We start from the raw sequence: 14,337 nt of genomic DNA on the forward strand, positions 1-14,337 counted from the left end.
ACCTACCTCTGGGATTTCTTCACTCAGTCCAAGTCTTGGTTTCCCTGGACCCCATCCCGGTCCTTTAAATATGACAGAAAACTTATTGAAGAATCCAGGTGTGGCCCAGAATGCAGTCCACATGTAAGCTAAATGGTGGAACTAGAAGAATAAAAATATAGTTTATTTAACATTAAAAAACTCTTAGCAAAAAGATTAAATACAATAAATCATGTATTTTATTGTATAATGTAATTTACATATTTTCTTTAATATATAGGTTAGGTATAATTTGATTAATGTAATTAATATGCAACTGCATTACAAATTATAATTCACTCTATGCATTCTGCATACTTTTAACTTAAATGTCTTTTTGTCAATATTTCTGGAGCTCCACAAAATTATAATTTGGAAATTAAAAAATAGGTCAATTGTCTAGAAACTCAGCAAAGCAGAAAAAGTGAGTTAAGAGGCTTTGCTTCCAGTGGAATTAACTAGAATCCTGTGTACTCAGTATCCATGTCTAATGACATATTTTTCAATCTTGTTAAATGGGTATTAGGCTGAATGTGGAAATATTACATATATGTCACATATTTAAAAAATAACCTTTTATTTCCTCCATTGAGTTATAGGCAAACATGTCACATTAAGAAAAATTTTAAAAAGCTATTTCTGATAGTAGATCTCTGAGTATTAAGTAGACTATATTCTGCAATAAGAAAAGAAAAAGTTTGATAACTGAGTCAAAAGTTTGCCTTCAGGCTTATAACAGGAATCACATTCTTTAAATAACACATATTTGACATATGCAGAAGTGAAAAGTAAGCCCATACACGATAAAGTGCCCAATAAATATGAGCTATTAGGATAATTAGCTATAAATGCCACACTTGTCATCATAATGTGTCATAGGATTAAAAATAATCCTAGAGGTTGAACATCAGCTATAGACTCTAGAGTTGAGTTCTATTATAAGTGTAGCAATAAATTAATGCAGAAAGAAGCTTTGGTCCCATCAGAATTTGCAGTCTTGCTGGCATTTTCACTGTATTCTAAAGAATTGAAACTGCTAGGATTATTTAAATGGTTTTAAAAATTGCTTAAAATATTACAATAAGGAATCTTAAGCAATTAAGGGGCCACTTAGGATTTAGTGGAGTAAATTTTGAGGAAAAAGGTAATGTTAGAAGGGACCTTACCCTGGAGCTTTGCAATAATAAAAAAAATAATAATGCAATAAGTTAATGTGTTTAGAAGTTATAACATACATTAATATACCTATCTGTTGTGTTATTTTGACAACTGACTGCAATTTTATTGCTGTCATACTAGACACTAGCCATAAGAAATACATGATAACATTTTAAAATCAGTAGTACTTTCTCCCTTATTTACTATCCAATGCTCTGAAACTCTTGGACCCCAGAGGAGAGCAAAGTGAATTAATTGTTTATGCCAACAATAAGGAAAAGAAATCCCTAAGGGGGCATTCCTAAGGGAAAGGTGAGAGATTGAGTTGAATATAAAAGAATGGAAGTGAAAGTATATGTTTTTGTAGGTTCTGGAACCCCTAACTTATCACAATTTGCTGATTTGACACTTCTAGAACTAAACCTTAGGCACAGTTGTGACAATTACTATAGTAAAGAAAATGTTTGTATGAGGGGCAGATGACTGGGGACTTGAACTTGACACAAATTCAGCAGCAGCTCATAAATACTTGTGATTGTTCGAATAGTGTCTCTCTCCAAATCTTAAGCACCCAACTATAGGGTGTCCCCCCAATATGTATACACACACTTTGAATAACGATAAAGGCAGTGTTTATTAAAATACATTTCATTTTCAAAATCGAGCTATCAGCTGTTAAAATGTGTATACATTTTTGGGGGACACCCCTTATTCGCACAGCTCATGTTGTACAGTTTTCAATCTCTTATTCCACCTCAGCATGAGTTAATCTTCCTCAGCAAGAGTGTACACTTCCAAAGCCTTTCTATTTAAAATTTCAGCCACGAATCATCAGCACAGACATCACTGGAAGCTTGTCAGAAACACATAGTCTTGGACAGACCTCAGCCCTGTTGAGCGGAATCTGCACTTTAATAAGATGCTCTCAGGATCCACATGCACATTAAGCCTGAAAGGCTCAGAGACCAAGTTGTCTATTTCTTTTTTAATCTCCCCATGACAGAGGCAGGACTACACTAAGTGAAAGAGTGGCTCTCAATGTATTATTTCCAAGTTGGTTTCAATTCTGTAAAGCTTATTACTAAGAAAGTGTCCCGAAATATTTCTTAGTATTCTCCTGAGAGATATGTTCTTAATAATGCCTGAGAGAGAGAGACCAAGAAACCAAGAGACACAGACATAAATGCTCTAGAAAAATATTTTTTTCTTTTGAAGTGTGAGATAAAAATGCTTTCACTTGAAAAAGGAAGGCAATTTGTGATGGCCATTTCTGTAAAGAGGCAGGAGAGTGTAAAGCTTAAACTGAGTTAAGCAAGTTTGGGGCTTGGCCTGGAACCTGTCTTGGCTAAGTTTGCACTTGACAAACTGTGTGTAGTTGGGTGAATTATTTAAATCCTGGGAACCTCAGCTTCAGCCTCCAAAAATGGAGCTAAAAAGAACCACTCCCTCCAAATGTTTTAGCAATGGCTACATTAAATATTTGTGCTGAGCTGTTAGCAATGCCTTGCACATAGTAACGGCTCAATAAATATCAACTTATTTTATTTTTACTTTCTTAAAAATGTGAAGAAGTGGGTTTGAAGAGCAGACCCAGTATGAACCTGTAATTCTCTGCCCTCCTGAATGCTGTAAACCCAGTCTCCGGGGACAGAGCTGTCATTGATGAACCTCTTTAGTGTTTCAAGCATTCTTCTTTTTCTCATTTACTAGTCTCTAACCCCAGGAGTGTTTGAGGTGGTCTGCTGCTGACAGATCGGAGCTTCACAGACATTCCTAATTTCTCTGGTGCCAACCAGTGAGACCAGAGAACAACCAATAAATACCACATGTCTAACAGAAAGCTGGGCCGATGCAACCAGCTCCGCAGGTGAGGGCACGTGCAGGCCTAGCCACCCCCTAATAGCTCCTGACACGTAGGTCCACGAAGAGTGGGGCCAAGGCCTCACGCTGGATTTCTAACCGGAGTCATGCAGACTTGAAACAAATATTTTTCTTACTGCGGGATCAGCCTTAATTATACATGTTCCTACCGCCCCTTCTGAACGCATGAATATATTTCAGGTCAATTCTGAGAAAGAATATGTTTGCTAAAGAGCCATTTTAAAATGCTAAGTAGTAAACATGTTTAAAAATTTTACTAATTGTTTTCTAATGTATTTTGCCCAATTTGATTCAAGTCTTTAAGTGCCAGAGTTACTTTCGAATTCTTTTACAGTTAATTTTTTTTTCAGGATAGTGTAATGCACTACCACCTTTTAAAATGATATTTTCTTTTAAATATGAGTTTATGATAGAATGTGACCGATTCAGAGAGAAAACTGAGCACATACCTGAACCTTGAGTGGATCAAATGTATTAATGGGATGTGTCAAACCATAAATAACTTTTTTATTCTCGGGCTCGAATGTCCCTGGAAGATAAACACTGAGGATAAGATTTTTGACTTTCTGAGAATTAAGAAGTTAACTAATGTTTCAAAATTTTGGTACTTTTTACTTACCAAACATTCTATCCCAAATAATAAGTGTGCCGGCATAATTTTTGTCTATGCAATAACGGTTTCTGCCTATGAGAGAGATATAAAAAATATTTTTTATACAATATTTTTTAAAGAATAAAGTTATGCTTCTTGGAACACCTCATCTTGTATTTTAGAACCCATTCACAGCATTAAGACTTGTGCAACAAAATGATTTTCCTAGAAATAACTTTTCACTGACAACACAAGCCTTTATTTACTAGTAAAGTGAGTTTTTATTTTATTTCACTAAAAGAGCAAAGATTTCCTTACAACTATTAAGATGATCCCAGATGAGGGGAGAAAAAAAAAGTTTGCGTTCACAATTTTCCAGTTTTTAAATAATCTTGGATAATTATAAATAATTCTATTTTTAGGACTACAAAAAATAATAATTAAAAAGTAAATGGTCCAGAAAAATTGGCACTAGGAAATAAGATAGATAATGTATGTAATTTGTATTTTTAAAGAAAAATTTAAGTGCATTACGTCTACTCGTTTTCTCTGCATCTTTTCCAGAAAGAAAATTTCCTACTTAGAGTGAGACATGACTATTTTTTAAATTATAAAAGACATACGTGAAAATCATGTCACCTTCAACTTTTTTATTTACTCATATATGATATTTTTCCATTCCAAAGAAGTCAAATTATAATTTAAACAGCTGGGCCTAATTTATGTACTAATAATAAAGAACGCAAGCATGTCCAGAAATTGTAAAGAATAAAGATTATTAACGCACTAAACCACTACTCCAGCAAAGTCACTGCCTCATGTGTCATTTCTTTACACACCTTCCCTACATGCAAATGCAAGTGAGGGTCGCAGGACAAGTCTGTCCCGGGGCACAGGCAGGGTGTGGCCGGTCCACAGACGCACAGCCCGTGTCATGCCCGGTGTCAACAGTGGCTCTCAGCTGCATGGGGGGGCATGTGGCCCTTCGGGACACGAGGCAGTGTCTGAAGCCTTGCTGGCGGTCACAACTGCAAGGTGACACCCCTGGCATCTGGCATGTAGAGACCAGCATGCTATCATGCACAGGACAGCCCCTCTACCCAAACAAAGAGCAGGCTGGTCCTGTGAAAATTCACATGAGAATGTGAACAGTGCTGAGGCTGATGCACAGCAACGGGTGTGGGAAGGTCGGTGCCCTGAGGTCAGAGGAATGTCTCCCTATTTCTTCTTCAGTGTGGGCTTGCTCTTCCCCACGCCTTATATGTTTCCTTTTGTGTGGAGGGACCCCCACAGCAGAATACCCTTGGCCTCGCCACCCCTCACTCATGATGCCCTCGTGGTAGGGGAATGACTGGTGAACGTGGAGGACACTGACCGCGCCCAGCCTCACAGTGTCTTCTCCTCTCCCTGGGGAGCTTGGGCTCCCGCTCTGTCCCCTGCCGTGGGAAAGGGACCTGCTCCCTTGGGAAGGCAGACCCTCAGCTCTCCAGGGCTGTCTGACTGCTGGGAACTTATCAAACGGAATAATAGTGTTTCTTCTTTTATTACCTGTTACCAGCTTCCTTTTCTCAGCAATATGTTTGTGAGATTTATTCATGCCATGGCGTGTCACAATAGTTTGGGTGTTGTCATTGGGATACGGTTTTCCATTTCGTGAATATTCTGCACTTTATCTGTTCTACTGCTGCTAACATGGGAATTCCGTCTCTTTTTCTCCTGTTACAAGGCATGCTGATATGCACGTTCTTGCCCAGGGCTTTTGGTGCACAATGCGAAAATTTCTATTATTTCTTCAGCCGTATCTTTAAACTTTAGGCTCTAGCCACATAGGACTTTCTCTTTGTCAGACAAATGCAGTTCATGGAGGATTTGTTCACAGAACTGCAGCAGGAAGGCCAAATGTTGTTTATTAGGCTTTTCTCAAACCCCAACAGTTTTCAAGACCAGGAACTCTCTGGCTCTAGACAGGAATGATTCTCAGCATGGGGTCAAAGAGTGGCCTTCAAGATATAAAGTATATATCCATCCACTCAGCAGTTTAACTCTTTTTCCCCCCTCCACTAAACCTGAGAAAATTCAGGCAAAAAGAAAAATCCACAGCCAGATAAACTGTTGGTGGGTTTTTTTGGTCGTTGTTGTTGGTTTGTGTGTTGTGTGTGTATGTGTGTGTGTGTCTGGTTCTTGCTTTGGAGATGAGGATTGTCCACATTCAAAGGAGAAGCAATGCTTATTTGCACAGTGTGTAGTGACTACATTGGGTAATTGCAATGAAATGATGCAAAATAATATAATTTTTAAATAAATGAAAAAGGAAAGAAAGAGATCAAATTTCCTTACCATGATGAACCCTGTGATGGCTGGGAGTGTTAAGGATCAGTTCCAAAGGACCAAGGTTATCAATGACCTATTTAAAGCAAAAGGAATACTTATTTATATACACAATTATTAGTAAATGCATATGCAATATATAAGTACTCACATTAAAACTCCACATGGGTTAAGATATATCCCAAGTTTCAGGGTTGACATCAGAATTAGAAGTTTTTCTATCACTTGGTGCTGAAAATAAGTTCATAAATCTATTCTGAGAGTCTATTGTTAATTAAGAGCTAGAATGCCTCAATTTGGTTCCTGGGTTCTCCATTTATTACTCTGTTGTTGGAAAAATTACTTAAGCTTTTTATAACTTCACTTTGTCATCTTTAAAATGGAGGTAATAACAGTACTTATATAATAGTGTTCTGAGAATTTAAAACGGTACCATAAAATGGCACAGTTACCAAGGCATGCATCTCCCATTTTATTTTTCACCCTTCAACTATGCCTTTGATGATTTATGTTACCAGAACATGAATAAGGGAGAGAAGAATACAGCATTCTATTTATTTTCTGAGTTTGGTTTCACCCAATAATCAGCCATGTAAAAACAAATTACTACTGTAGCTGTTATTTATTGAATAGAGGCACATATCAAAGTCAACTATATAAAGGGGGCTTTTTAAATATAATTAAAGTCCCTTAAAATCTGGTAAATAACTCTATAATGTTTTCTTGCAACATTTCTCAGTTGCAAGAAACATCCACTGTTCCAGAGGCTGCAAATCCTAAGGAGTATAGGAACCAGGTTAGGTGTGATAAACACGAATAGCAGGCCATGTGTAAGACAATTAGTATGTTATATAATTAATATTGGGCAATGTTGGAAGCCTCTTAATCTCAATTACATTATTCTTTCTTCCACAGATCACAGTAGATAACAGAATATTTTACTTTTCTCCAATCACTATCTAAATTGATTTATTAGAGCCTGCCAATGACAAACATCAATACATTGTTATGATATTTTTAAAAATCACTCACCTCTAGTGTTAAGTTCCTTTTAGAGGATATATGAGTTACAAACAAATATTTAAATGACCCTTAAGGAAATCATGACCCTGATATGAATTTGGTAACAAGTCAGTGACAAGGAAAAGAAAGTCAGATGGGATTGCTTAAGATGAAACAATATTTCAGATACATAACAACCAATGTAGTGTGGAAATCCTGTTTGAATACCAATTTGAACAAACTAAACATATGAGACATTTTATAGGCAATGTGGAAAATTGATTATAAAAAGAGTATTATATGATAAAAGCACTATTTTACTGAGACTTATAATGCATTGTCATTGTGTAGAAAATGTAACTTTTATAGAGTTGTATAACTGAAGTATAATGACATGAGATCTAGGTTTTGCTACAAAATATTTGGCAATAAAAAATAAAAATAAAAAAAGGATAGCTGATGCAAGTTAATCAAAACCGTAATGATTTTTTAATGGGAGTGATAGAGATACATAAATTCATTCCATTATTAATTTTACTTTTTTGAATATTTGAAGACTTTAAGATAAAATTTTAAGTGAAAGAAATTGTTACTCTAATATACAGTAGTGCTCAGTTCAAACAGATCCCTAAAGTCCCAAACATACTTCTAGATTACAATTCTTTATATAGCAGGGCTTAATCATTGTTTAATCTCTGACATTAAAACACCCAATGTACCAGCGCTCTGCAAATATAAAGAGCCACAGGAACCACACCATCCTCAGCTTGTGGGGCCCTGTTTCCTACTGAAGTAGAAACTGGGGCAGTGTAGACACATAGCAGTGCTGCATCCCTCCATGGGGCAGGTGCCTCCATCTCCTTATTAGACCCACCATTAACCCACCGGAGGGATTCTCAGTTTCCATGTGGAACAGACAGAAACGCCTGCATGCAAAGCATGTGTAATATTACATGTTGCATGTTAATTTAGGCCTCTCTTCTAATCTGGAGCTCTATCACCATTTTTAAAGTTATTTCATGAGAAATGTTTTATGAGATGCAAACAACAGACTTTATTATTAATTCCTAGAACAGAACTCATAGACAAAGGACTATCTATATTTTTTAATTTCGGGAGTTCAAAATACTGTGAATAGATAGCCTTTATATCAGATGGCATTTCTACGAAATATTATGTCACAAACACAGTATTAATGGCCAGGCACTGGAAAGGGAGTAGGGAGAAAGAACCCTGTATTTTATTAGACTACGTTGCTTTGTACTTGGTGGAAAAATATTTGCTGAAAAGAGTGGTGATGGACAGAGAACAAGAAAGTGGGGTTTCTCGGTGGTCAGAACGTTGAAATCTGATGCTTTGGTTGGGATTTGTGTCTCTGGCAGAGAATCAGACGGGAAAAGAGAATAGCATTTTATCTTTGTTTGTCTCCTTGGTGCCTAACATATGCTACAAAAACAGACAACAAAAGGGGGTGGAGGAGACTCCAGGGCCGGCTTCTGCGACCCAGATGCATTTCTGATCCTTGGTCCTGGCATGTGTGTGCAGCCAGATTGAAAGCCACACAAATGGTGAGTGCATTCAGATGACTGGGGCCTTGGCTGAGCGCATTGTTTTTTAACGTCAAGCGCTTTTCCTCAAAGAAAATCTTCTGCTCCTGCAGGCTAAAGCACAGTGATAGCAATATTGAAAGCTCCTTTCGTGTTTTTTTAAGTTAAAAGCCAAGAACAACACAGGCAACCACAGTTAAATTTCCTGGTAGTGCCTATGAGTACCTTGGAGCTGGGAAAGACCACCTCCGTGTGGGAGATGATTCATCATTCAGACAGCCCAGTCAGAACTTCTCCGCTTGAAAACCCTTCTGATTCAAAGTCAAAGAGAAGTCATTAATAATTAATAAGGGTTGAGCGTAACAACTCAATTATCGCCCACTTTTGCAAATTGAGTCATTTAGCAATTCCAGCACAGCTAGCTTTGAGCCGCTTCAGGAAACTACTGTGGAAATAACTGCAGCTATTTTCATTTTTAGAAGTTGTTTGTCTTGTCTTTAGATTTAAATGTATTAATTTAAATTATGGAATTTTAGAACATACAGAGGACTTAAAAATAATATAGTCCAATATTTTATTATTTTAAAAAAGCATACATATGAAGTTCAGAGAAATTAAATTACTAGTACAAGTTTAAACAGCTTGGGAGGAAGCTTAGAGTCTTTTTCATTATACCTCAGGAATCTTTCTATTTTTCTATCATTTTGATTTTAAGATATTAAGCAATTTTTTTATCAAATAAAAGTAATTTAATCTTTTAGACCTTCAATGGAAAATGATAATTAAATGCTTTTTTATTACATTTACATTAAAATGAATCCAGGAATTTATAATGAGTGCAAGGATTTCAGCTTCTATACTGCTCCTCGTGGCATTTTAGGCACTTTTGGTGCTTCTTAGGTCTTCCACCAATGCATCCTGTAGTTTTTTTTCAGGGTTTTATAATCTGAGGACCATGGATGCCTAGTATGGCTATGGATGAGCTTCATAAGATCAAGAACACCCTGAAGTCTCATGCCAAATTTTATGAATATGTGTCTATGGGTATTTTTCTGGGAAGGAAATTACCCTTTGCATCATATACTCTATGGGATACATAAATCCGCAAAAGTTAAGAACCAATGTCCTAAACAGAGAACTTCAGATTAATTTCTTTGCTCTTCTTATGTTTTTAATTTCATTATTATTAAAACTTAAGTGTTAATTTCTCACTCAGATTTCAAAAACAGTAACATTTTTTTGAAATCACTGTTTTCCAAAAGAGATCACTTCTTAGGCTGTTTTTACTTGTATAATAATTACTATTAAAAATAAAAAAATAAAAATAATTTTATAATAATAAGCTCCCTGCATTCTATTGATTAACTTTTTTTCTAGCAGAAGCGCTCTGAATCATTTGCTGAACTTGTTACAAATTCATTTCTCCCTCCATAGTTTATGGTGGGGGTGGGAAAAAGAGTTAAGTCTAAAAGCAATTAAACAGGGGCCATGAGACTGTGCCACTTTCTCATCAAGTCACTTTTTCTCATCAAAAATAAAATAACAACAAAAGTCTCCTCATAATGAACTAAATAAAGTCCGGAACATTTGGCATTCCTAGCTGTTCACTCTTCAAGACTGATTTCCAATGTTCTCTTTCTACTGCCTCTAAGACTTTAACCTTCCATCCTGACCTACTGGAATCCTTCTTTTCCTTCAAACCTACCTAAATTTTCCAAATACTCTGCTTGATTTTTCAAATGAGAATTTTGTTTTCCTTTCTTTGAATATGCATTGAGGCATTGTTAATTTTTGTGACATGCTGTTCTCTGTATTAGTTATTTGTGTTCATTTACAGTATTATATTGCAAGTTCCATGAGGACAGAGATTGTGTTTTCACCCTTCCTTAAGTTTCTCACAGCATATATAACATTGCCTTGCATGTAGTAATTACTCAACAAGATTACGTAGAGTAGATAAATCCACCTTATGACCTCCACCCCTATGTCTTTACAGTAGTGGTTCTCAAATGAGATGACTGTGTTCTCAAGGGACATTTGGCAATGTCTGGAGATATGTTTGCCTCTCACAACTGGAATAAGTGCGACTGTAACCTAGTGAATGGTATTTCTTAGTGCTGCTAAATATCCTAGAAAGCACAGCACAGTCCCCCCAAATAGGAACTATCTGGTTCAAAATGTCGATAGTGCTGAGGCTGAGAGACTCTGTTATGGATATGAATGTCCCGCTGTGCTTCATTCTTGGCAGTTCAGAAAAAAAGCATTATATAATTTCTGTCTTCTCATTTGGAAGTCGAAGGAAAGGGTGTATTAGGAAATGAGCCTGGTGGTCACTCCCAAGGCTAAAGGCAAACATGAGTCTGAATGCCCTTAGAGTTTAAAGCCAAAGAAAGCAAGTCCAAACATGATCTTTGATCTAGTGAATTGGAAAATTAAGATAAATAGCTAAAATACCAAAAAACAAACAAATAAAAACCACAGAGGCTAGATGATGGGATAACTGAATTCTGTTGATCATTGGCAGGTGAATTTCTTGAATTATTTTTAGGTTGTCTCAGTACAGGTTTGTGCAGGTTTCAGTTTCAATGAAAGGAGCCAAAGATGAAAAATATAGTTTCCATATCACCAAGTGACTTTGAACTTTCTTTTGAAAGTTCTTATGACCCTGTCCCCCTTGCCTTATAGTCACACTGAGTGAGTTGAACGACTTAGAGACCTAAAAGATTAACGAAACTTCCACTGTATCTAGGTTACAAGCTTGTAATAATTTTGCTCTGGAAATTGATAAACTACGTACATGTGGTACATCAAATAATTAAATGCCTACTATGAACTGATTGAAATTAACTCTTTCATGATATCGGTTTCTCAAGTTTTCTGACTACCTTGTATTACCTGAAGAACAAATCTCTATAGGTCTTTCCAAACTGAAATTGAAAAGTCACTAAAGTTGAACTCTATAAAGCATCAAAATAAATACTCTAAATTAAGTCCTGTCTATAATGATTTCTTATGAAATTATTTCATTTTACACATTTCTTAATTATTTTTATGATTCTTCTGATTGGAAAGCATTGACTGGTTAGATTTTTGTAGTTCACTTAAGAATACAAGAACAATTAACCAATGGTCAAGTTGAAAGACGAGGCTTATTTTTAACAAAAACATTCAGTTAATTCAAAACAAAATTATTTTGTTTGCCTGAATTGCTTGGAAAATTGCCTCCTTTCCCCTCACTGTTACTATTGAGGTTGGAGAAAAGAAATTCTAAATATAATTTTTAAAAACCCTTTGAATTCTATTCTTTTGTTCAATTTTAGAATAATATTGGGAATGTCATATTATCTGAAAATGGGTACTCAAAATGCTGGAACATATTACTGAAAGGCCATAGGAATATTTTATAACCACTTACTTGTCAGGAAGGAGGCAGAGGCCTATACTTAATTATAATGTTCTTTCCAAATAAGAGATGCTTACAAATATTCATGCTTCCTGTCTGGGAGGAAAAAATCATAATAGGGAAAATATGTCCTCAGAAGCATATGCTTTACAGAATCCTCATTATAAAAACGAATGTGCTAACAATATGATAAATGCTGAGGAGTGACTGGCTTGAGGGTAAAGTGAAATAAAATCTCCGTAGTAGGAAAATGCCTGCATTCAGATGAGCATAGGTTGGAGTGTCGACATTGACTCTAACTGGTCAGGACTTTTCTTCACAGCATCGCACAAGATTGATGTTCCAGAGGGACCCCTACCAACGTGGGCCTCCATGTTTCACTGCAGTCAGTATTTAAGGGAAATACTAAACCAGCTCCTAATACATTTATCATCTGATATAAAAATCATGGTTATGTTATATGTAACTGAGAAAGATATGCTTGAAGTGCAGTATAAAAATGACAAAACATTTCAGCTAAATTAGTAGCAAGATTCAATGCAAACCCAAACTAAAATTAAGTGGACTAATAGTTATACCATGATTAGCTGGCTTTTTTCCTCGCCAAATTTTCCTTTCTTCTTTATTTCCTTCTTCCCTCTGTCTGTCCCTTCCTCCCTTCTTCCCTTCCTTCCTTCCTCTCCTCTTTTTTTCTCATCCTTTCCTTTTTTTCTTTCAACTCTTTATCTATCTAAGCATGTGTGCATGTGCATTTGTGTGTAAAAAATTTGGAAAATCTTTTATTTAGAAGTATCTTTATAATTAACTTTAGGCCCTTGCATATCACTTTGGAATTAAGTGGGGAGCTATAAATATGTCTATGACTTTTCAATAATATATTACAGCTTGTTAGTCCCATTTATAGACAGAAAACCTACATATTAATGTGTTAATATACATGAATAAAACCTGTATGTTAATGTATATTAATACATTAATCCTTCTAAATATATTTATCATATTTTAAATATGTACTCAAGTGCAAATCAACAATAATTTTAAATACCAAACTACCAATAAGGGTTTTCTCTTAGCACTGAAAATAATGTTTAAGATTATTAAAAGCTGTATTTATAAATTCTTATCAAAGTTTCTTATTAAAAGCTACTTGCATAATAAACAGAGCAAGTATTTTCTTGTAAGCCAGTTCATTCATTCAGCAAAAATTTACTAAATTTCTATGAAACTTACTAGGTTTTGTAAGTAAAAAGAAAGAAAGTGATAAATTTTAAAAGGAAATAAATAACCAGGAAGATTATTTACAGTCTACTAGACCTTTCAATGGAAAGGTAAAACGATCCCCTAAGAACAGGAACAAGACAGGGGTGTCCACTTTCACCACTCTTATTCAACATAGTACTGGAAGTCCTAGCCGCAGCAATCAGACAAGAAGAAAACATAAAAGGCATACAAATTGGAAAGGAGGAAACAAAACTGTCATTATTTGCAGATGACATGATATTGTACATAGAGAATCATAAAGACTCCACTAAAAAACTTCTAGATTTAATAAATGAATCCAGCAAGGTAGCAGGATACAAAATTAACACCAGAAATCGATGGCATTTTTATACACCAATAATGAACTCTCAGGAAGAGAACCTAAAAAAACACTCCTATTTCCCATTGCAACTAAAAAAATAAGATACCTAGGAATAAACTTAAACAAAGATGTAAAAGACCTTTACTCAGAAAACTATAGGACACTGAAAAAAGAAATAGAGGAAGATTTAAACAAGTGGAAGAATATACCATGTTCATGAATTGGAAGAATTAACATCATTAAAATGTCCATACTATGCAAAGCAATCTGTAAATTCAATGCAATCCCTATTAAAATGCCAACAGCATATTTCACAGATTTAGAACAAACACTTCAAAAATTTATATAGAACCAAAAATTTCCCCGAATAGCCACGGCAATCATGAGAAAGAACAAAGTTGGAGGGATCACAATACCAGGTATCAAGTTATGCTACAAAGCCACTGTAATCAAACCAGGCTCATACTGGCACAAGAACAGATATATTGATCGGTGGAACAGAACAGAGAACCAGAAATTGACCCATGCCATGATGGTCAATTAATATTTGACAAAGGAGGCAAGAACATACAATGGAGTAAAAACAATCTCTTCAATAAATGGTGTTGGGAAAATTGGACAGGTACATGCAAAAAAATGAAACTGGACCACCAACTTACACCATACACAAAAGTAAATTCAAAATGGATAAAAGACTTAAATGGGAGACATGAAACCATAAAAATCCTAGAGGAAAACATAGGCAGCAAAATCTCAGACATCTCTCATAGCAATATGTTTGCTGACACATCTCCTAGGGCAAGAGAAACTAAGGAGAAAATAAACA

At 35.6% G+C, this 14,337-nt stretch overlaps 1 protein-coding gene across 1 annotated transcript in view; it reads right to left on the reverse strand.

Annotated features, from left to right (window-relative positions):
* The window catches only part of AGMO (alkylglycerol monooxygenase), a 264,197-nt gene that overhangs the window by 132,864 nt on the left and 116,996 nt on the right, over window positions 1–14,337 (reverse strand). The window contains exons 6-9 of the mRNA XM_016218917.2: window positions 5,987–6,053; window positions 3,677–3,742; window positions 3,507–3,586; window positions 7–141 (exon numbers count right to left, since the gene is read on the reverse strand). Of these exons, the coding sequence (XP_016074403.2) occupies window positions 7–141; window positions 3,507–3,586; window positions 3,677–3,742; window positions 5,987–6,053 (348 nt within the window). The remainder of the gene's footprint in view (window positions 1–6; window positions 142–3,506; window positions 3,587–3,676; window positions 3,743–5,986; window positions 6,054–14,337) is intronic.

Source organism: Miniopterus natalensis, chromosome 10 (genome assembly GCF_054644295.1).
Source record: "Miniopterus natalensis isolate mMinNat1 chromosome 10, mMinNat1.hap1, whole genome shotgun sequence".
NCBI lineage: Eukaryota > Metazoa > Chordata > Mammalia > Chiroptera > Miniopteridae > Miniopterus > Miniopterus natalensis.